The sequence below is a fragment of the Moschus berezovskii genome, chromosome 1 (assembly GCF_049115385.1).
Source record: "Moschus berezovskii isolate FMDL1 chromosome 1, NW_MosBer_1.0, whole genome shotgun sequence".
Lineage (NCBI taxonomy): Eukaryota > Metazoa > Chordata > Mammalia > Artiodactyla > Moschidae > Moschus > Moschus berezovskii.
In genome coordinates this window covers 19,657,716-19,679,903 of record NC_142460.1, presented here as the reverse complement: position 1 = coordinate 19,679,903, position 22,188 = coordinate 19,657,716, and the positions used below count along the sequence as shown (strand labels likewise).

General features: G+C 40.9%; 2 protein-coding genes across 4 annotated transcripts in view; both read left to right on the top strand.

Moving 5' to 3' along the window:
- SLC5A3 (solute carrier family 5 member 3) overlaps positions 1 to 18,015 on the top strand; it is a 40,241-nt gene extending 22,226 nt beyond the window's left edge. For all 3 annotated transcript variants that reach the window (XM_088835603.1, XM_088835606.1, XM_088835609.1), the window contains one exon: positions 136 to 18,015. In XM_088835603.1, coding sequence (XP_088691729.1) covers positions 476 to 2,632 — 2,157 coding nt within the window. In that variant the 5' untranslated portion in view covers positions 136 to 475 and the 3' untranslated portion in view covers positions 2,633 to 18,015. The remainder of the gene's footprint in view (positions 1 to 135) is intronic.
- MRPS6 (mitochondrial ribosomal protein S6) overlaps positions 1 to 22,188 on the top strand; it is a 70,585-nt gene that overhangs the window by 22,222 nt on the left and 26,175 nt on the right. The gene's annotated exons all lie outside the window — the stretch shown is intronic.

Genomic DNA, 22,188 nt, shown 5'->3' with positions numbered 1-22,188 from the left:
AGTATATATATTTTTAAAGTTTTTTTTTTTTAATAATGTCTTGTTGCGCCGTTTTGTTAGACTGAAAGTTTCCTCATCGCTTGGTGAGCCCCTCCTCTAATTCAATCTTTGTCTTTTGTCTTTGCTGCCTTGCAGGGTTGGTACAGTAGGCTTCACTAGACTTAGCTGCAACTCAGAATGTCTCCTCCAGCCCCTGAGTAAATGCTGATGGTCTTGTGGAGAGTGGATTAAGAGGACGAGCTAAGTTCTCAATCCCAATTAAGAAGCGGAGGAAAATTTAAACTGTCTCCTTCAAAGTTTATCACAACCACCACCATCAAGACAGCAAACCAAAGGACAAAGACCTTGACCTGCTGTGTTGCTCTGTGTAGTCCAGTTCACGTATGGTTTCCAGACTTGGCTGGGGTTACTCATGAGTAAATAAAAAGTCGGACACTTCTGTCATTGGACGCTTTTATTCGCAAAGTTACCAAACATGAGGGCTGTACTGGAGACAGCAGACATTGCCATAGTGGCCCTGTATTTTATCCTGGTCATGTGCATTGGTTTTTTTGCCATGTGGAAATCTAATAGAAGCACCGTGAGTGGATACTTCTTGGCGGGGCGCTCTATGACCTGGGTAGCAATTGGTGCCTCTCTGTTTGTGAGCAATATTGGGAGTGAGCACTTCATTGGGCTGGCAGGATCTGGAGCGGCAAGTGGATTTGCAGTGGGCGCATGGGAGTTCAATGCCTTGCTGCTTTTGCAACTTCTGGGATGGGTTTTCATCCCGATTTACATCCGGTCGGGGGTATACACCATGCCTGAATACTTGTCCAAGCGATTTGGTGGCCATAGGATTCAGGTCTATTTCGCAGCGTTGTCTCTGATTCTCTATATCTTCACCAAGCTCTCAGTGGATCTGTATTCAGGTGCCCTCTTTATCCAGGAGTCTTTGGGTTGGAACCTCTATGTGTCTGTCATCCTGCTCATTGGCATGACTGCTTTGCTGACTGTCACCGGAGGCCTTGTCGCAGTAATCTACACAGACACCTTGCAGGCTCTGCTCATGATTGTTGGGGCACTCACACTTATGGTGATTAGCATGATGGAGATTGGCGGGTTTGAGGAAGTTAAGAGAAGGTACATGTTGGCCTCACCCAATGTCACTTCCATCCTGCTGACGTACAACCTTTCCAACACAAATTCTTGTAATGTCCACCCCAAGAAAGATGCACTGAAAATGTTGCGGAACCCAACAGATGAAGACGTTCCTTGGCCTGGATTCATCCTCGGGCAGACCCCGGCTTCGGTCTGGTACTGGTGTGCCGACCAGGTCATTGTGCAGAGGGTCCTAGCAGCCAAAAACATTGCTCATGCCAAAGGCTCCACCCTGATGGCCGGCTTCCTGAAGCTTCTGCCGATGTTTATCATAGTGGTCCCCGGAATGATTTCCCGGATACTGTTTGCTGACGACATAGCTTGCATCAACCCTGAGCACTGCATGCAGGTGTGTGGAAGCAGAGCTGGGTGCTCTAACATTGCCTACCCCCGCCTGGTGATGAAGCTGGTCCCTGTGGGCCTCCGGGGCCTGATGATGGCCGTGATGATCGCTGCTCTGATGAGTGACTTGGACTCCATCTTCAACAGCGCCAGCACTATCTTCACCCTCGACGTTTACAAACTCATCCGCAAGAGCGCCAGCTCCCGGGAACTGATGATCGTGGGCAGGATATTTGTGGCCTTCATGGTGGTGATCAGCATCGCGTGGGTGCCCATCATTGTGGAGATGCAAGGAGGCCAGATGTACCTGTACATCCAGGAGGTCGCTGACTACCTGACGCCCCCGGTTGCAGCCCTGTTCCTTCTGGCGATTTTCTGGAAGCGCTGCAATGAACAGGGGGCTTTCTATGGTGGAATGGCGGGCTTTATCCTTGGAGCAGTCCGCTTGACACTGGCCTTTGCCTACCGTGCCCCGGAATGTGACCAGCCTGATAACAGGCCAGTCTTCATCAAAGACATCCATTACATGTATGTGGCCACAGCATTGTTTTGGATCACAGGACTCATTACTGTAATTGTTAGCCTCCTCACACCACCTCCTACGAAGGAACAGATTCGCACCACCACCTTTTGGTCTAAGAAGAGCCTGGTGGTTAAGGAGAGCTGCTCCCCAAAAGATGAACCGTACAAAATGCAAGAGAAGAGCATTCTGAGATGCAGTGAGAATAGCGAGGCCATCAACCACGTCATCCCCAACGGGAAGTCTGAGGACAGTATCAAGGGCCTGCAGCCAGAAGATGTTAATCTGTTGGTGACCTGCAGAGAGGAGGGCAACCCAGTGGCTTCCTTAGGTCATTCGGAGGCAGAAACACCCGTGGATGCATATTCCAACGGGCAGGCAGCTCTCATGGGTGAGAAAGAGAGAAAGAAAGAAGCCGAGGACGGAAGCCGGTACTGGAAGTTCATCGATTGGTTCTGTGGCTTTAAAAGTAAGAGCCTTAGCAAGAGGAGTCTCAGAGACCTGATGGAGGAGGAGGCTGTTTGTTTACAAATGTTGGAAGAACCTCCACAAGTTAAAGTGATACTCAATATTGGACTTTTTGCTGTGTGTTCACTTGGAATTTTCATGTTTGTTTATTTCTCCTTATGAACTTTTAAGGATATGATGAGACACTAATTTAAGAAAATACTGGTCTTTGGAAAACAACAACAAAAGAAACCCCCTGCAAACTTATGTAACTGTTGCATCTCTCAGGCATTGTTTACGCTGTAGGTTTTAGCCAAATTTTACTTAGGAGAAAAATCATCTATTTGCAAGACTTTTATTTTCCCAGAGATGGATGAAAGTAAATTTTCAACCTAAATGAAGTAAAACTTGTTTAAACAGACTGAATTGTGCAAATGTGGTTTAAAATTTTCCATACCAAAGTAAGGAGAGACCAATTATTCTCTAGAGCACTTAAAGCAGAGTTATACGCTAAGGTGTCACAAGTGAGATGTACTGTCCGCACTGCCAAATCTTGGTAGGCCTTCTTACCCTGAAATAGAAGACTTGCTCATTTTAAAGTTTTTTCTCTGTCTCTGTAATCCCTACTCCCGTTTTAAAGAACTGAATTTGTACATTGTATAATCCATTATGTTCTGAAAATCTAACATGTGCTTGTGGAGTACTTGCTTCAGGGCAAGTTTGTTTGCCAGGTTCGTTTTGTTAGCATGAGCCTATGGATTCTGTATGCTGGAAGAAAGGAAGAGGAATGTTTCTTGTAGCTGTTCCTGTACCACCAGTATATGGAATGTTGGAAAAAAGTTCCAGCTATGTTTTTTTTTTTTTCTTTTTTGTTTTTTTTCCTCCTCTGAAGGTTTAAGTGAACCACACTTAAATGACCACCAAGTAGTCTTGTCTATATAAAGTTGTTTGTCATGACTGTATTGTAAATGATTATGGGTGGGGAAATGAAGTTAACATTGCTGATGATCCCCAAATTTACTGACCACGTTAAGATTGTTTATGTGGTTTGAAAATAAGCATCCCCTAAAGCAGTGTTTGATCAGCTAAGCTGAACAGGTGATTCCTCCTACACCATGAATTCTCTAGCTTTGTTCTTGTCATTTGGTAACATTCTTTATTAACCAGTTAACCTTCCTGAGTGGATCCATTTGGAAAATTATGTCTGGAAATTTGAAGAAAAATTAACTCAGCTTTTGTGTTGGGTTGCCCCACTTGATTAGATTGTGATACAATGACTTTGAGTTTTTAGAGTGAAAATATCATTCTGAGATCATAATGTATACTTCATAAGTTTTTTTCCCAATTTATTTTTAAAGACAACATATGTATGCAGCCTTTGCATTTTTGTTTAAACAGTTACAGGGACTTAGAGCATGAGGATATTTCAATGCAAACAGGCCATCAGTAACAGAAAACTCAAAAGAGTGCATGCTTTGCCACTGGTGGGTTGCAGTATAGTCTTTCTGTAGAATGGAGAGCATATTCAAGAGAACTTCTACGGATTTAATAGTGTGTCCTATGGAGATTACAGACTTGTGTAATTGCAGGATCCTCTGTCTCGACCTGGCTTGGTATCCAGATTCAGCATTCCTGGAAGAGAATCCATTTTTCACAGGTGGATTCCCCTTCATGAGCAAAGGGTACAAAAGACGTTTGAGAAAAGCTCTCCACATGATCTCGTTCTTTGTGCATGCTGTCTTTTTTCCTCCATGGCAGATGAAGGAAACTAATTTTGTATCTACTTTCTTTGACTTTTCTGTAATCTCTGATATTTTTTAAATTGCATGATTTTATTAATCTTATATTCTTTAGGGGAAAATTATTACTTTTTTAGATACTTTTGTAGATTTTGAATCAAAACTCAGTCCTGATGACTTTAAATTTTTTTGTATTTGTAAACTAAGTTCATTATGATGGACTTGATTAGTTCAAAGTTGATTTTTAGAAATTATTAGGTAGCATAATGTCTTCCCATCTCCAGGAGGTTTTCTAATGGACTGAGTCTGTATTTGAAAAAATAATTTGTATTTGAATAGTATGATTTCTGAGAGCTTATTAGAGTGCCTTGTGGATTTTTTTTTAGTTTCATTCTTAAGGTTTATAAGCTGGGGGCCAAATGAAAGTAAGGACCATCCTTGAGTGGAGGCTGAGGCTGTGACATATCCAAGGTTACAAAGTCTGTTGGGAAGAACAGAAAACCAGGTGTCCAAATCTGGACTTATGGTTTGTCCTCTTCTTTTCTCAAAGGAACTGTTCTTCTTTTGAGACAGCCTTTTGGTATTTGGGGAAATAATAGGATCTTAGATTTTTCAAATTGCCATTAACTTGTAGAAATTAAAATGTTTCTTTGAACACATTGCTGTGTACCTCAGCAGTGAGGTTTGACATATTGGCTGAGCAGCCTTCTTATCCCTTCTGTTAAAAGCATAAATGAATAGGTGGTGTCTAAGTGGATTTCACCCCCTTTATTTAATGTTAACTCCTAATAGTTTGGGGTCTTAGCATCCCCCTGCCTTCTCTCTGCTGTTGTCTTAGTATGATACATAAAATACATCATCTTGTGTCTTATGTGTGTGTATATAGCAGTAGGTCAAGTTTAGAGTACTAATGTTTGTAAATAAGGAATGGTTATTAGCATATCCATTAGGATTGTTTATTCTTGCCAGTGTAAACATCACTTTATTTAGACTGAAGTCCCTGAAGCTTGCCCTTCTTATTGCTTCCCAATAATAGATAATGTGCTTGAATGAGTATGTGAACTGCTGATTGCCGCTTCACTTCAAGGGACCATTCTTCAGTCCTTACTTTGTTAGAATGATCATGGAATGATACATAGTCTCTCGTAAAGCTAGCAAAATAGTCATACTTTACACTAAATGGGTCCTAAGTGATGACAGTGATACCTAGATGTTAACATGTATATATTTTCTTATTTTCTCAAGCTAAGGTTGAGAACTGGCTAAGAGTGATTGACTGATACAGTTAGCTAAGAGTCAGAATGAAGTGAGGACACTGGTATTCAAAGGTGGAGAAAAATGCTGTCTCATCTGGTATCCCCAGTTCTTAGATTTTGTCCTCGCGGGCAGTCTTAGTCTCAAGATCTGATGAGAAGAGCTTGTTGCCCTGGCATGCAGAGTGATTATGGGTTCCTTTGTGGGGCATCTCATTTCCCTGTTGAAGGATATTTTGTCCTTCTACCCTGAGATAGTAAGTGGCTTTTGAAACAGCAGAGCCAACCTTTTCCCCAGCCTTTCTTTCCTGATGAAGTTCTCACTCTTGTCTTCTGGTTAGAGAAGCATCAAGCAGTAGCAGTGCTGCTGTGTCCTTTGGCCTCAGTCCAGCAGATCTGATCTCCCAAGGCTTCTTTTTCACTTGGCTCAAAGGCGCCATTGTCTTTTTGCAGAAAGAGGCTGGCCTGGGTCACAAAGCCCTAACTCTTAGGGATGGCACATGAAGTAATTAACAGGGGCCTGTTGCTTAATGAAATTTCACATTTTAAGAATTGAGGAGGAAGGTTGCTACTCAGTTCTCTAACCTGAGGCTGAGTAGGGACTTGAAAGTCTTGTCCAAGGTGGTTAGAACCTTTACGTCTCTACATTTCTCAGTCCATTGCTATCTTCTCTATATTGAATTTTGTGGATCCTCTCTCTTTAGAGATCACGTAATACAGGTTATTTTCATTCTTCACCACCCTGTAGACCTGCTATATTATTAGCTATTAAAAAGTTAGACCCATTAATGTTCCCACTTGGCAGTACTTTGCTTACGCTGTACTCCCCTGTGTCATTTTCATCTGAGGTATGATAGCTGAAAATGACCACACAGGTATTTAGCAGTGACACCTCTGCATTTCCGAGTTTGGGTTGAGAGATGTTTAAAGACTGTTGCTGTTAAATTATGTGACTACAGAGACCTGCCAGGACAAGATTTTCTGAAGAAGTCGGAAAAACTACTAGATGAGATGCTGAGAAGTACCTGGGTGTAGCAGCCCTAGGCTTCAGTATTCATGGGATTTCTCATTTTCTGGGTGTTAAGTTGCTTGTCCTTTTAATGTTGACATTAGCCTGAGCAGACATCAGAGATAGGACTTAACTCCTGTTTGTGTGTTGGCCCACCTACCATTCAGAGAGATTGGTTTGGTTTTCCCCTTGATTTGTCTTCCCTCACATTGCTTTAATTATTCACCTATTCTTTGTTTGAACACTTAACATATTCCTATTTTGATCTTTTGTCAGCTTAATTCACTTTTCAGGCTTATTGCCATGGTGTGTACAAGTGGTGCTTTGCCCCAGATTTGAAGGCCTGGATCCAGAGAATGATTCACTAAATAGTAGTTGCGTTTAAATATACTAAAATATCCATTAGCTTAAACTGTTAATGCTCCAGAGTTTTATTTTCAGACTTTGTGTTCACTAATAACAAAAGCCTTTATAATTCATCAGAATTTTATTCTCGAAGCTCATTTTTCAAAAATCAGGCAGAAGAAGTTAAATTCATACCAGTCCCTTGGAAATGATGGTATCTCAATGTAGAGAGGAATGGAGTTTGTTTTGATGCCGAAAAGCCTTGTTGCAGCAATTAAAGGTAAAAAGTTGGAACTAGTCAGTTGGCATATAGAGAAACTCTTCTGTACTAGTTAGGTGTAAATCTGGATTATGTAAGAAGTAATCTTTTAATCACTATGCTTGGTTTTCTTGGTTGACTTAACTCAGGGCTGCAAACCCCCTTTTCCTCCATTAAGCTAGCTTCTCCTAATTTGGTGTGTTTTTTGGTCACACTCTCACCTCTGATGGAAGAGTTCTGTTCTGTTCTGTTCAGTTGCTCAGTCATGTCCGACTCTTTGCGACCCCATGGACTGTAGCCTACCAGGCTTCTCCATCCATGGGATTCTCCAGGCAAGAATACTGGAGTGGGTTACCGTTTCCTTCTCTAGGGGATCTTCCCGACCCAGGGATCGAACCCGGGTCTCCCGCATTGGAGGCAGATGCGTTAACCTCTGAGCCACCAGGGAAGCCCTAGTTACTCAGATACTCTGACTGCAGAACAGAACTTAGCTAAGGTCCAAAACAGTTGACAGCTTTGCCAGTGCTGAGTCTCACGCCGTTATTCACGTTGTCATATACATGTTCTCATTTAAACTTCTCTCTCCAGTGCTGGGAATAAGGTTTTAAACTACTGATTCACCTTTAAAGGAATGTTATGTGAATTGATAGAATTTATCTTTGTTTCCATCTCAAATCCTTTGTAAAAGATAGGGTTTAGCTTTTCATTTCGGGTTAAGCACCCCATTTATCTGGTAACTAACAGCCTTAACCATTGGCATGTAGTCTTTTGTTCAGAAGTAAAAACAAAGGTTTGATGTATCTGCATCATATCTTATCTCATGCACTTTATTTTTTGGAGGGAGGACCATAATCTGAGACTTGACTTAAACCAATAATCTTAATTTATGTAATGACTTTTGTGGTTCGATTTGGTTACCTGGATTTATAGTGTGTTTGGGTAGAGGGATGCTAGAATAAATAAGACAAAGCACAGTGGTCTCAGATTCTTGTTAGTGTAGGTGCAGTGCCCTGCTCTCCTCAGAGAAGCCCTGGATTGTAATTGTTTCCCTGATAATGGAGCCACGCCCCTCCCCAAAGACAGTTTACAGAAAGTGAACTCTGTCAGTGAGGGAAGTACATTTTTCAGTGATTTCGGCGACAGCACAGATCAAGAGTAGATACCACATCTTTATTGGAGACTTGTATTTTCCCTGGTAAATTCACCTTGTTCCCTAGTGCTGCTGGATAAAGGAGTGTTTATTTTTTTTATTGCCTCTGGACAAACTTGTCTGGATAATTTTTCAGTATATCAGTGTCCCTTATACCTCTGTAAGTGGAATGTTGATTAATAACTCACTTTTTTGTTTCAGTAGTTGGAAACTGAAATTAAGCTCATTGCTATGTAGGGTCCCAAATTGGCACAGGCCATTCTGTAGGGTATTCCTTAATCAACTTCTGAAATTTATGTTTTGATTAATTAGTGCCTTTTGGTTGCTGATATTTAATCTGCTAGTTCACACCTTTCCCTTTCTTGATACATAACTCTTACACAATTCCTCTTTTTAAATTTTGCTATGACTAGTGAAGAAAATACATTTATGTTTACGTATTTTACATGCAGCCTATATTTAGGTTCAAAGAACCAGGTAGGTCTAACTTGTCTTGCAGCTTAAATGTTATTTATTCATCTGCATTTGTTTCCTTTATATCCTTAATTAAAGATTTAAGGTTACTTACTCTGTGAATGTGTTTGAACTTTTATCATTTGCCAGTGTAGGTTAGGTCGGCATGTCTGAGAACATATATGTGACAAGAGTTTCACATTCCATGATAAAAAAGCTTAAAAGAAGTTTTATAGAAAGCACAAAACCATGTTCCCTCGTGTGTAGCTCCACGTGTGGAAAGCACAAGGCTAACAGTATTCTCAGTATCCCACAAGTGCCCAGCGTAGAAAGCCCGCCATGGGTTGTCTCCGGAGTTGTCAGGATGAGCACCGCAGTGTTGCAAGCCCTGGACAGTGAGAGGTACCTGAATGGGGGTCCTCAATCATAAGAGAGTCAGTGTTCTAGTCTGAGGACCTGTGTACTGCTTTGGTGGAGGAAAGCATACTAGTGTCAAGACTGCTAAAACGGGGTCTGTGGGCTCTTCCCTACAGGCGAGCTGGAGAAACAGGAACAGACTTCTAGGTTTCTGGTGGGTGGAACATTTTGACAGACTTCTGCTTTAAGCTGTAGAGCCTTTGGGTTATTTTTTTTAATCGTAAATGTGTGGGAAATTTTACCTCCTGTCAATAGCACCCTGAGAGCATGGAGAAATCTCACATTTTAATAGGGCAAATACTAATCTTTAATCTTCGTGTAAGTTTAATAAGCTTAATGAAGTTATTTTTTCATATGCCTGACTACCCTTCATTTTAATAGAGCAGAATTCGATCCAGGTGTCACAAGCATCAAACAAAATGAGACATCTGCCAAATGAACTACTTTTTGCTTTTCACCTTGGTTGTAAGAGTCTAAAGGATTCTTTTGCCTGTTGTGTTACAAGACTAGATTAGATGAAATCTATGAATATGCCTGCAAAAGAAGAAAAAATAATGTGTTTTCTTGCACTTGGCATTGCCCTTATTTTACTCCTCACTTTCTTCATCTGAATAGTCCCTGTTTATTGGCAGTGAATAAATACATCTCTCGGATCTTGCCCATACGTCAAAAGATAGGAAAACTCTCAGAATGGAGAGAAGTGACTATCTTTTCCCCACTCCTCTGTTTCATACATTTATCTTAGGGATGGTCAACTTTAATAATAATATGGAATGAAGAGTCAATCTGGTGTAGACTAATGGAACATGGTTTAGAAGAATTAACCTGAGCACTTTGAGGGAGAGAGTATGGCCTACAGCAGAAAGCCAGCAGGTGTGTCCCTACAGCAGTTTTTAAGAATGTAGCACCTCAGGCTTTGGTGGCATTGAGGAGAGGAATGAGAAATACAGGGAAAAGGAGAAGTTTGAGGAACATCTTTGGCTTAGCCGTGTGTGTAAGGCAAAGCAGTAATAACTGGTTAGTTCTATATACTATATAGAATGTGCTCTGTACCTTTAAATTTTGTTTTAAATCTACAATTGTTTTTAAGTTGAAGATTCCTTTGGCAGAATATCTTTCATCTCTAATTTCCATGAAAAATTGCTTTAATTAGTCTAGGTGAACGTGGTTGTAGCGGTGTAAATATGTACAATTAGAACTTTCTAATTTCACTGTGAGATCTCTTTTGAGTGGCAAACAGATCAACTAGTCTTGTTTGCTCATGGACTTTTCTGTGGGGTTGTTAAAATGCAAAAGCTTTATTATTTTCTTTTTAAATAATGACATATTACATTCGTGTCAGATGATGGTATGGAATCTGTTGCCCTGCTTCCCCCCACCATGATTGCTTCAGTTGATGGATTGCCAACAAAGTTCAGAAATGAAAGCGAGGATTTACCCTTTCTTTGCTTGAATGTCCCATTCTTGTTACCTGGACCTGTGTTGGCAATCACATATGAACTATGTTATGTTTCTCAGTGCTGCTGCTTGCTGCTGCTCCTTTTTTTTTGATAAGGTGGATATCAAAAATAGTTGCTGTGCAAAAGTTAGTAGTCTTCTTCAAGAAGAAAACCAATTCCTTTTCTAATATCCTGTGAAATTGCTTCATTCATTCCTTTATTTTTAAGCCAAATGTCAGCAGAGTACTGCTGCCTTCTATCTAGTAATTTTGATATGTAAGTATTAATGCATTTTTAACAGATGTCTACATTGAAAAATGTTTTTCCCAGTGTCCTGCCTCTTAAAAGCTTTGTTCACACGTTCTGTGAGAGACCAGTCTGTGCACTGGCGTGTGTATTGTGTACATGGATTGTTTCGTCATTTACGCATTGTAGACCAAATGTGATCTTAAATGAAGTTGTTGAGTTATTGGTGAGTTTTTTGAATTGTAAACTGATTTCCAGTGTACCCTTCATTGTCTGCAGCGTTTTTTTTTTGTTTTTTTTTAAGGTTTGACTTATCAAGTCCATCTCATTGTACAATGTTTTAGTTGCGAACAGAAAGTAGAGTTTGGTATAAATCAGGTAACTTCCATATTGAAAGGAATACAATTGAAATTGTAGATTTAGGATTGTTAACCATACATGACAATTCTAACTTGACTCTTCTAACCTATTGTATACAATCTGATTTTTTAAATTGTAGACATGTATGATCTTGGTTTAATGTGTTTCTAAAAGTGTTATTGTTTTAAAAAAATGAAGCAAATCTGCTAAAGAGCTGTCAGTTTTCATTACTGACTCTGTAAAATACACTGTTCTTTGTGTACTGTGTGTTATTTTGCCAGCTGCTGCATTAGCCTTTAAAAGTATTTGGAAACTTAAGATGAGCTACATTTCTTGCAAAGTATATTCCTTTCTGTGGTATTTTGTCCTGTAACTGAAGTATAGTAATTATTTTATGGAAACGTTAGCGCTTCTGTACCAACTTTGAATAAAATGAAAAATTTACATTTCTGTGACTGAGTATTTTCAGTACAAACACACGTCCGTCCTCAAGAGGTTGTGTCTCAGTTCCTTTTCTTTTGGCTCATAAAGAGTTCCATTGCATTTCCCTTACCATTTATTGCTCTTCTTTACCTTGGAAGCATGGACTCACAAGTATTAACTGAGAATATAAAACAGAGTAAATAAAAATATGCTCAGTGTTTTCATTTCTAACTCTGAAATAATTGCAGATTGTAGGACAGTTGTAAAGATAGTGTGAAGAACCCAGGAATCATTTTCATCCAGATTTATATAAGTTAACATTTGGCTGCGACTGCTTTGTCATTTCTCTCATCAGACACTTTTGTGAACCATTTGAAAACATAAATTGCACACCTCACTCCCCTTTACCCTCTTAAGTACTTGGGGGTATAGTTCTTAAAACAAGGACAGTCACCCATATAAGCATAAAATAATTATCGAAATCTGAAAACAGTGGTACAATATTTTAATCTAAAGTTTTTATTCAAATGTTACTCTTAAATGTCCTTTTATAGCAACTTTTTTTTTATTTTTAAGTTTGGAAACCAGTTCATTGCATTTAGCTTTGATGTCTCTTTTAGTCTGAAATAGTTTCTCAGCTGTTCTTTTTGTCTTTTGTAGTATTGATATTTTTGAAGTTTAGATGCCAGTCATTTTGTGAATTCCACTCCTGTTTAGGGTTGTTCTCCTCATAACTTGGCTCACTCTGCATTTTTGGTTACATTTTGACTACAACATAAGCAATAATAATAGGTCCACAAAGCCTCACACTGGGAGGTGTGTGATGTGTTGTCTCATTATTGTTGACATTAACTTTGATACTTGATTCAAGTGGTACCTACTATGTCTCTCCACTATCTAGTTAACAGTTTCCCTTTTGGTAATAAGTAAGTTGTAGGGGAGATAATTGAGTTTATCTCCTTGGGCTTCCCTGGTGGCTCAGAGGTTAAAGCGTCTGTCTGCAATGCGGGAGACCTGGGTTTGATCCCTGGGTCTGGAAGATCCCCTGGAGAAGGAAATGGCAACCCACTTCAGTATTCTTGCCTGGAGAATCCCATGAACAGAGGAGCCTAGTGGGCTACAGTCCATGGGGTTGCAAAGAGTCAGACACGACTGAGCGACTTAACTTTCACTTTTCCTGATAAACCATAATTTGGGCTTTCCTGATAGCTCAGTTGGTAAAGAATCACCTGCAATGCAGGAGACCCCAGTTTAGTTCCTGAGTTGGGAAAATTCACTGGAGAAGGAATAGGCTATCCACTCCAGTATTCTTGGGCTTCCCTTGTGGCTCAGCTGGTAGGAATCCTCCTGCAATGTGGGAGACCTGGGTTTGATCCCTGGGTTGGGAACATCCCCTGGAGAAGGGAAAGGCTACCCACTTCAGTATTCTGGCCTGGAGAATTCAGTGGACTGTATAGACCATGGGGTTGCAAAGAGTTGGACACGACTGAGTGGCTTTCATAGAGTTCACACAAATAACTTATCAAACTAGCCCATAGTTTTAGCATCCATTGATAATTCTTGCCTGAGCAAGTTATTCCTGTGGTAGTGTAAAACAGTGATTTTTCTTTTTCTTTTTTTTTACTATACTGAAATCAAGAATTTCCTCTTCTCCCCGTTTATCTATCAGTTTGAACTCATGTACTGCCTTATTTAGTAGGTTATGATTCATTACTGTCATTGTTTTGCTCAGACGTTTCCAGATTTAGCTAGCAGGTGTCCCTTCAGGCTAGTTTGGGTTCTCTGTGGCACGTTCCATTGTTTCTTGAGTACTTACTGGCACAGTGGTAAAAGAATCCTCTTGACAATGCAGGAGACACGAGATGTGGGTTCGATTCCTGGGTTGGGAAGATCCCTTAGAGGAGGAAATGGCAACCCACTCCAGTATTATTGCCTGGAGAATCCCATGGACAGACGTGCCTGAAGGGCTACAGTCCATGGGGTCACAAAGAGTCAGACACAACAGTCCATGGGGTCACAAAGAGTCAGACACAACTGAGTATGCATGATATCGCCTCTTACAGCTGTGTCTGTGCCCTGCAGTCCATGTATTTCTCTGTTTTATCCACTCCAGAGAATCAGCCTCCAAATATGCATCTAGGGGTCCAGCTACTCCATAAACTTTCAAGCAAATTTATTTTAGTTCCCAACTCACCCCCATTTTCAGAGGTGTACTCTGTTGCTGGTCCCTAGGTCTTTGGGGACTGTAGAATGCAGTGTAAATATGGTTGACTCTTGGTTTTCCCCACTGGTGCTTTTTCTCCACCTGTTTTCTTTTTCCTAAAATCATATTGCTGTTTTCCCCTCCTCTCCCTCATTCTTGTAGAGTTGTGTGTTAACAGCAACACTGTTTCAGAGGAGTTCTCATAGGTTTTCAAGAGGGGGTGAAATAGGCTTCTGTTGAATCCTCCCAACTTGCTGGGGAATCCTGGTATCCACTCTTCACTTAGCTTTTGAAGCTCGAAATTTCAGGGCCTGTTGCCCATTTCTGCCTTATCCTAAAAGAACACGTTGTCAACCAGAAAGCACAGTGGGAACTGAGATATTCTGCTTACCTTGGGAGTTAGACAACTTTTATATGTGACCTCCAAGTTTGAATACAGTACTCCAGGGTAGATGCTGCTGATTTTAGACTGACAGGAAAAGGAAATAGAACAGAATGAGGTCTGTCGTTAACTTTGGATTTTATTCCTTCTAGCTCTCATTTGAGATTTTATTGTCATGCCCTATAGCAGATTCTCTGTAAAGTACTAGTCTCCACACAGGGCCTTGCTGGCTCATTAACAGAAGTTTTCGTAGGTGTTTGGAGTCTCAGCTTTGTTGTACTGTTCTCTCTGGGACACTCTAAGAGTCGAATGTCCACTGGTTTTATTGCATCCCAAGAATCTTCAGAAGTTTGGAGGCACCTTTATGAGTCTCCCACTGTATCTTTATTTCCACCCTCCACCTGTTTGTTCCTAGTTCCTTGACTGTACATCTCTGATTTTGACTAACAAGATATGCGTAACTTTCTTATGTGTCTCTACCTTTATGTACATACATTATATATGTGTAGTTGTATATATGTGTATGTGTGTGCTGTTTTCCTTTTTGCAATGAAGATCTTATTTCTCCTTGAATTTTATTTCATTTTTTAGTTGAAGCCATTTTTCCATTCTAGTTGAATTAAGTACAGTTAGTAACTTCCATCTATCTTTCCATATTCTCTGATGTACTTACTCATCAGACATTTGTGCATCCTGTGTGCCAGGTTCTTTGGCTCTCCAACAACTGGTGATGATGGAACAGAAAGCCACCTTAAAGAGGCTTGGTTGGGGAAGAGAGTGGGCTAAATAATGACACTCGCAAGATGTATGTGGAGTGAGAGACACACACAGACAGGATTAGGGAAGGAAAGGCACACTTTTCCTTGGAAGTAGCTGACCCTTGACGGAGAAGGCAATGGCAAGCCACTCCAGTACTCTTGCCTAGAAAATCCCATGGATGGAGGAGCCTGGTGGGCTGAAGTCCATGGGGTCGCTAAGGGTTGGATACGACTGAGCGACTTCACTTTCACTTTTCACTTTCACACATTGGAGAAGGAAATGGCAACCCTTGGTTCTTGCCTGGAGAATCCCAGGGATGGGGGAGCCTGGTGGGCTTCCATCTATGAGGTCACACAGAGTTGGACACGACTGAAGTGACTTAGCAGCAGCTGACTCTTGAAGGGTATTTTGATTTCTTGAATTCCTCTGTGCTTTTGGGCCCTTTCTCTTCTCTTTAGAGCAATGTAGTCCTGTAAGAACTTTCCTCCCATTGCTTGAATTAAGCACCCCTGCAGGATAGTCACAGTTTGGGTCTGTTGTTCACCAAGATAATGCAAATCTGACTCTCTTGCCAAAGCGTGCATTTTTGCCTCTTTTCGAGGTGTATTTTTAAAAAATTTCCCTTAAACTGGTCAGCTGATACTTTTGCTGAATCCATACATACAGTGACACTTAGAAGATTCACAGAAACTGAACTGACTCTGCTGATAACCCTTGTTCTCTACTGTCAAAGCCCTCTGCTGATTCTTACCTCCCGGGTCTCCCTGTCACTCCCGTGCCGCGCCCACTCCTGCTCCCTGAGCGTGTTGAAATACAAGGTGAAGGCCGTGCACTGAATTGCGCATGAGGTCGAGAGCAGTCAGTGAGACAGGCGCCGCTCCGCGCTGTCCACCTGGTGCCTGCTCTTACTATCAGTTTCATGAGCTGTGCCGTTTCGTCTGCGTGCTGCCATGGTAACCAGGGCTCCTGCCAGCCTTCTTGACTCCCATCTTTTATTCATCTGAAAGTGAGTCTGGAGGGGGAGGGAGGAGGACCGAAATGGGGATCCCCCAGTTTTGAAAGGCTTGTGGGAAATGTTCTCAGAATAGCAAAACCTCAATTTTGGCATTTTCCCACCTTTTCTGGTAGTATTAACCACAAGTAGTCACCTAGTAAAATTGTTATTCCACATTCAGGGAGGGCTCCATTATTACTGTGAGAGAAGTGGAGCTTTTATGCCTCTTAAAGTTGGAGGAGAGCATTGCTGAAAATCCTCTGTTAACTATAGTTCAGCCAGGATCATTCATCATTGGAGTGATGAGAAGCCAGCCAACTTGCTAATGCTAATGCTAAGTCACTTCAGTCGTGTCCGACTCTGTGTGACCCCATAGACGGAAGCCCACCAGGCTCCCCCGTCCCTGGGATTCTCCAGGCAAGAACACTGGAGTGGGTTGCCATTTCCTTCTCCAATATGTGAAAATGAAAGTAAAGTCACTCAGTCGTGTCCGACCCTTAGCGACCCCACGGACTGCAGCCTACCAGGCTCCTCCATCCATGGGATTTTCTAGGCAATAGTACTGGAGTGGCTTGCCATTGCCTTCTCCGAGCCAGCTTGCTACTAGAATGTAATTCTCACCTTTCTTCACACCTGGGGTGCTCTGAAAAATTGTAATGCCCAAGGTTTTTGAACCCCCAGTCTAACTGAATCAGCATATCTGAGGGTGAGATGGCGGCATTTCCCTTTAAAGACTCCCCAGATGATTCTGATGAGATCTAGAGCAATGCCTTGGGGATTCCATCCTTTTCCTTTGACTTACCCGGATCATAAAGGGAATGGCTAGTTATCGGCGAATGAGCCCTCAGTTTGGCCCTAAGTGACCTCTGAATGACATTCTTTTTTGAGTTGAGAGCTTGGACCCAAGTAGGTTTATTAAGGAACAGAAACTACATTGCGGTTGAACTATCTCACATTTACTGATAAGTGAAAAGTATTAGTTTCTTAATCGTGTCCAACTCTGTGACCCCATGGGCTGGGACCCGCCAGGCTCCTTTGTTTGGATTCTCCAGGCAGGAATTCTGGAGTGGGTAGCTCTTCTCTTCTCCAGGGGATCTTCTCAATCCAGGGATCGAACTTGGGTCTCCCGCATTAGAGGCAGATTTCTTTACCATCAGAGACACCAAGGAAGCCTATGTTTACTGATAACCCAGGCACATAAATAGCCGACAACTAGTCATTTTGTGTGTTTCGCTCAATCGTGTCCGAGTCTTTGCGACCCCATGGACTGTAGCCCACCAGGCTCCTCTGTCCATGGGATTCTCCAGGCAGGAATACTGGAGTGGGTAGCCATTCTCTGGCTCTCTTGTAATCATGGGTTTCTTCTTGCTCATTCTTTAAATTTATTCATTTATAACCTTTGACACCGATGCTGGTATTGATGTCTCTGCACAGACTAGCTGCAGGGGTCCTTTGGACGCCTGCTGCATTTAAGGTCAATCCAGTTTGTGATTTAAAGGCATGGTGCCAATCTTGTGGCTAACCCTTTTACTTTTATACCCACACGTTCGACTGTGCCGACTTTACTATTTGCACTCTGCTGTTAGCACAGTGTTCATCTGTGCTGAACTTAGCAGTCATTGGACACTGACCCCTCTGATTTTCTTTTCTTCCATTCTTCCCTGGGTTCTTTGTATTTTCTTCATATTGTCTAAAGAATACATTTTGGTGTTAGCTTTCCCATGTCCTCAAGAATCTCAGTCCTGGCTGCCTGGCCGTAGAATGGGCAGCTCGTCTTAACTGTCCTCATTCTCTTGCTTTCCTTGGCTGCTGTGTTTTTCAGGGCCCCACTTGGCCTTTCCCCGTCGCATCTCTTCAGTCTGCCCTGATTCTAGTCTCAGAGATCTCAGGGATCCAATTTTCCCTCTCATTCCCCAAAGACGGAGCAGCCAGTTGTAAGCACTTGTGATGCTTGAAGTACAATTTTCAAGGCACTTTCAGTAAACCCGGAAAAGCTGTCTGTACCACACTGATTGCTAAAGTATTTAAAATGTGTATTCAGAAAGGGTATATAAACTCGAACCCAAAACAATAAAGAAAATGGCAATGATATCATACTTATCAATAATCACCTTAAGTGTAAATGGGTTGAATGCCCCAACCAAAAGGCTGGCTGTGTGGATACAAAAACAAGACCCCCATATATGTTGTCTGCAAGAGACACACCTCAAAACGAGGGACACATACAGACTGAAAGTGAAGGGCTGGAAAAAGATATTCCACGCAAATAGAGACCAAAAGAAAGCAGGAGTAGCAATACTCATATCAGATAAAATAGATTTTAAAACAAAGGCTGTGAAAAGAGATGAAGAAGGAAACTACATAATGATCAAAGGATCAATCCAAGAAGATATAACAGTTATAAATATTTATGCACCCAACATAGGGACACCACAATATGTAAGACAATTACTAACAAGTATGAAAGGGAAAATTAACAACAACGCAATAATAGTGGGAGACTTTAATACCCCACTCACATCTATGGATAGATCAACTAAACAGAAAATTAACAAGGAAACACAAACTTTAAATGATACAATACATCAGTTAGACCTAATAGATCTCTATAGGACATTTCACCCCAAAGCAATGAATTTTACCTTTTTCTCAAGCGTACACGGAACCTTTTCCAGGATAGACCACATCCTGGGCCATAAATCTAGCCTTGGTAAATTCAAAAAAATTGAAATCATTCCAAGCATCTTTTCTGACCACAATGCAGTAAAATTAGATCCCAATTACAGGAGAAAAACTATTAAAAATGCCAACATATGGAGGCTGAACAACACGCTGATGAATAATGAACAAATCATAGAAGAAATCAAAAGAGAAATCAAAATATGCCTAGAAATGAATGAAAATGAAAACACAACAACCCAAAACCTCTGGGACACTGTAAAAGCAGTGCTAAGGGGAAGGTTCATAGCAATACAGGCACACCTCAAGAAACAAAAAAGTCAACTAAATAACCTAACTCTACATCTAAAGAAACTAGAAAAGGAAGAAATGAAGAACCCCAGGGTTAGTAGAAGGAAAGAAATCGTAAAAATTAGGGCAGAAATAAATGCAAAAGATACAAAAGAGACCATAGCAGAAATCAACAAAGCCAAAAGCTGGTTCTTTGAGAAGGTAAAATTGACAAACCACTAGCCAGACTCATCAAGAAACAAAGGGAGAAGAACCAAATCAATAAAATTAGAAATAAAAATGGAGAGATCACAACCGACAACACAGAAATACAAAGGATTATTAAAGAATACTGTCAGCAGTTATATGGTAATAAAATGAATAACTTGGAAGAAATGGACAAATTCTTAGAAAAGTACAACTTTCCAAAACTGAACCAGGAAGAAATAGAAAATCTTAACAGACCCATTACAAGCACGGAAATAGAAGCTGTAATTAGAAATCTTCCAACAAACAAAAGCCCAGGTCCAGACGGCTTCACAGCTGAATTCTGCCAAAAATTTAGAGAAGAGCTAACAGCTATTCTACTCAAACTCTTTCAGAAAATTGCTGAGGAAGGAAAACTTCCAAACTCATTCTATGAGGCCACCATCACCCTAATCCCAAAACCTGGTAAAGATCCCACAAAAAAAAGAAAACTACAGGCCAATATCACTGATGAACATAGATGCAAAAATCCTTAACAAAATTCTAGCAATCAGAATCCAACAACACATTAAGAAGATCATACATCATGACCAAGTGGGCTTTATCCCAGGAATGCAAGGATTCTTCAATATCCGCAAATCAATCAATGTAATACACCACATTAACAAACTGAAAAATAAAAATCATATGATTATCTCAATAGATGCAGAAAAAGCCTTAGACAAAATTCAACATCCATTTATGATAAAAACCCTCCAGAAAGTGGGAATAGTAGGGACATATCTCAACATAATAAAAGCTATATATGACAAACCCACAGCAAACATTATCCTCAACGGTGAAAAACTGAAAGCATTTCCCCTAAAGTCAGGAACAAGACAAGGGTGCCCACTCTCACCACTACTATTCAACATAGTTCTGGAAGTTTTGGCCACAGCAATCAGAGCAGACAAAGACATAAAAGGAATCCAAATTGGAAAAGAAGAAGTAAAACTTTCACTGTTCGCTGATGGCATGACCCTCTACACAGAAAACCCTAAAGACTCTACCAGAAAACTACTAGAGCTAATCAGTGAATAGTAAAGTTGCAGGATATAAAATCAACACACAGAAATCCCTTGCATTCCTATACACTAAGAATGAGAAAATAGAGAAATTAAGGAAACTATTCCATTCACTGTTGCAACAAAAAGAATTAAATACTTAGGAATATATCTACCTAAAGAAACAAAAGACTTGTACATAGAAAACTATAAAACACTGGTGAAAGTAATCAAAGAGGACACTAATAGATGGAGAAATATACCGTGTTTGTGGATTGGAAGAATAAATATTGTAAAAATGAGTATACTACCCAAAGTAATTTATACATTCAATGCAATCCCTATCAAGCTACCAACGATATTTTTCACAGAGCTAGAACAAATAATCTCACAATTTGTATGGAAATACAAAAAACCTCGAATAGCCAAAGCAATCTTGAGGAAGAAGAATGGAACTGGGGGAATCAACCTGCCAGACTTCAGGCTCTACTACAAAGCCACAGTCATCAAGACAGTATGGTACTGGCATAAAGACAGAAATATAGATCAATGGAACAAAATAGAGACAAATCCACGCACCTATGGACACCTTATCTTCGACAAAGGAGGCAAGAATATAAAATAGAGAAAAGACAATCTCTTTAACAAGTGGTGCTGGGAAACTGGTCAGCCACTTGTAAAAGAATGAAACTAGAGCACTTCCTAACACCATACACCAAAATAAACTCAAAATGGATTAGAGAGCTAAATGTAAGACCAGAAACTATAAAACTCCTAGAGGAGAACATAAGCAAAACACTCTCCGACATAAATCACAGCAGGATCCTCCAAGACCCACCTCCCAGAATATTGGAAATAAAAGCAAAAATAAACAAATGGGACCTAATTAAAATCAAAAGCTTCTGCACAGCAAAGGAAACTATAAGCAAGGTAAAAAGACAGCCTTCAGAATGGGAGAAAATAATAGCAAATGAAGCAACTGATAAAGGATTAATCTCCAAAATATACAAGCAGCTCCTGCAGCTCAATTCCAGAAAAATAAATGACCCAATCAAAAAATGGGCCAAAGAACTAAACAGACATTTCTCCAAAGAAGACGATGGCTAACAAACACATGAAAAAAATGCTTAACATCCCTCATAATCAGAGAAATGCAAATCAAAACCACAATGAGATACCATTTCACACCAGTCAGAATGGCTGGTAGAAGGTGTGGAGAAAAGGGAACCCTCTTACACTGTTGGTGGGAATGCAAACTAGTACAGCCACTATGGAGAACAGTGTGGCTGCTGCTGCTGCTGCTGCTGCTGCTGCTAAGTCACTTCAGTCGTGTCAGACTCTGTGTGACCCCATAGACGGAAGCCCACCAGGCTTCCCTGTCCCTGGGATTCTCCAGGCAAGAACACTGGAGTGGGTTGCCATTTCCTTCTCCAATGTGTGAAAGTAAAAGTGAAAGTGAAGTTGCTCAGTCGTGTCCGACTCTTAGCGATCCCACGGACTGCAGCCTACCAGGCTCCTCCATCCATGGGACTTTATCGGCAAGAGTACTGGAGTGGCTTGCCATTGCCTTCTCCGGAACAGTGTGGAGATTCCTCAAAAAACTGGAAATAGAATGGCCATATGATCCAGCAATCGCACTCCTGGGCATACACACCGAGGAAACCAGAATTGAAAGAAACTCATGTACTCCAATGTTCATTGCAGCACTGTTTATAATAGTGAGGACATGGAAGCAACCTAGATGTCCATCTGCAGACGAATGGATAAGAAAGCTTTGGTACATATACAGAATGGAGTATTATTCAGCCATTAAAAGGAATACTTTTGAATCAGTTCTAATGAGGTGGATGAAACTGTGGCCTATTATACAGAGTGAAGTAAGCCAGAAAGAAAAACACCAATACAGTATACTAATGCATAAAAATGGAATTTAGAAAGATGGTAACCTTAACCCTGTATCAGTTCAGTTCAGTTCAGTCGCTCAGTCGTGTCCGACTCTCCGCGACCCCGTGAATCACAGCACACCTGTATATGAGACAGCAAAAGAGACATAGGTGTATAGAACAGTCTTTGGGACTCTGTGGGAGAGGGTGAGGGTGGGATGATTTG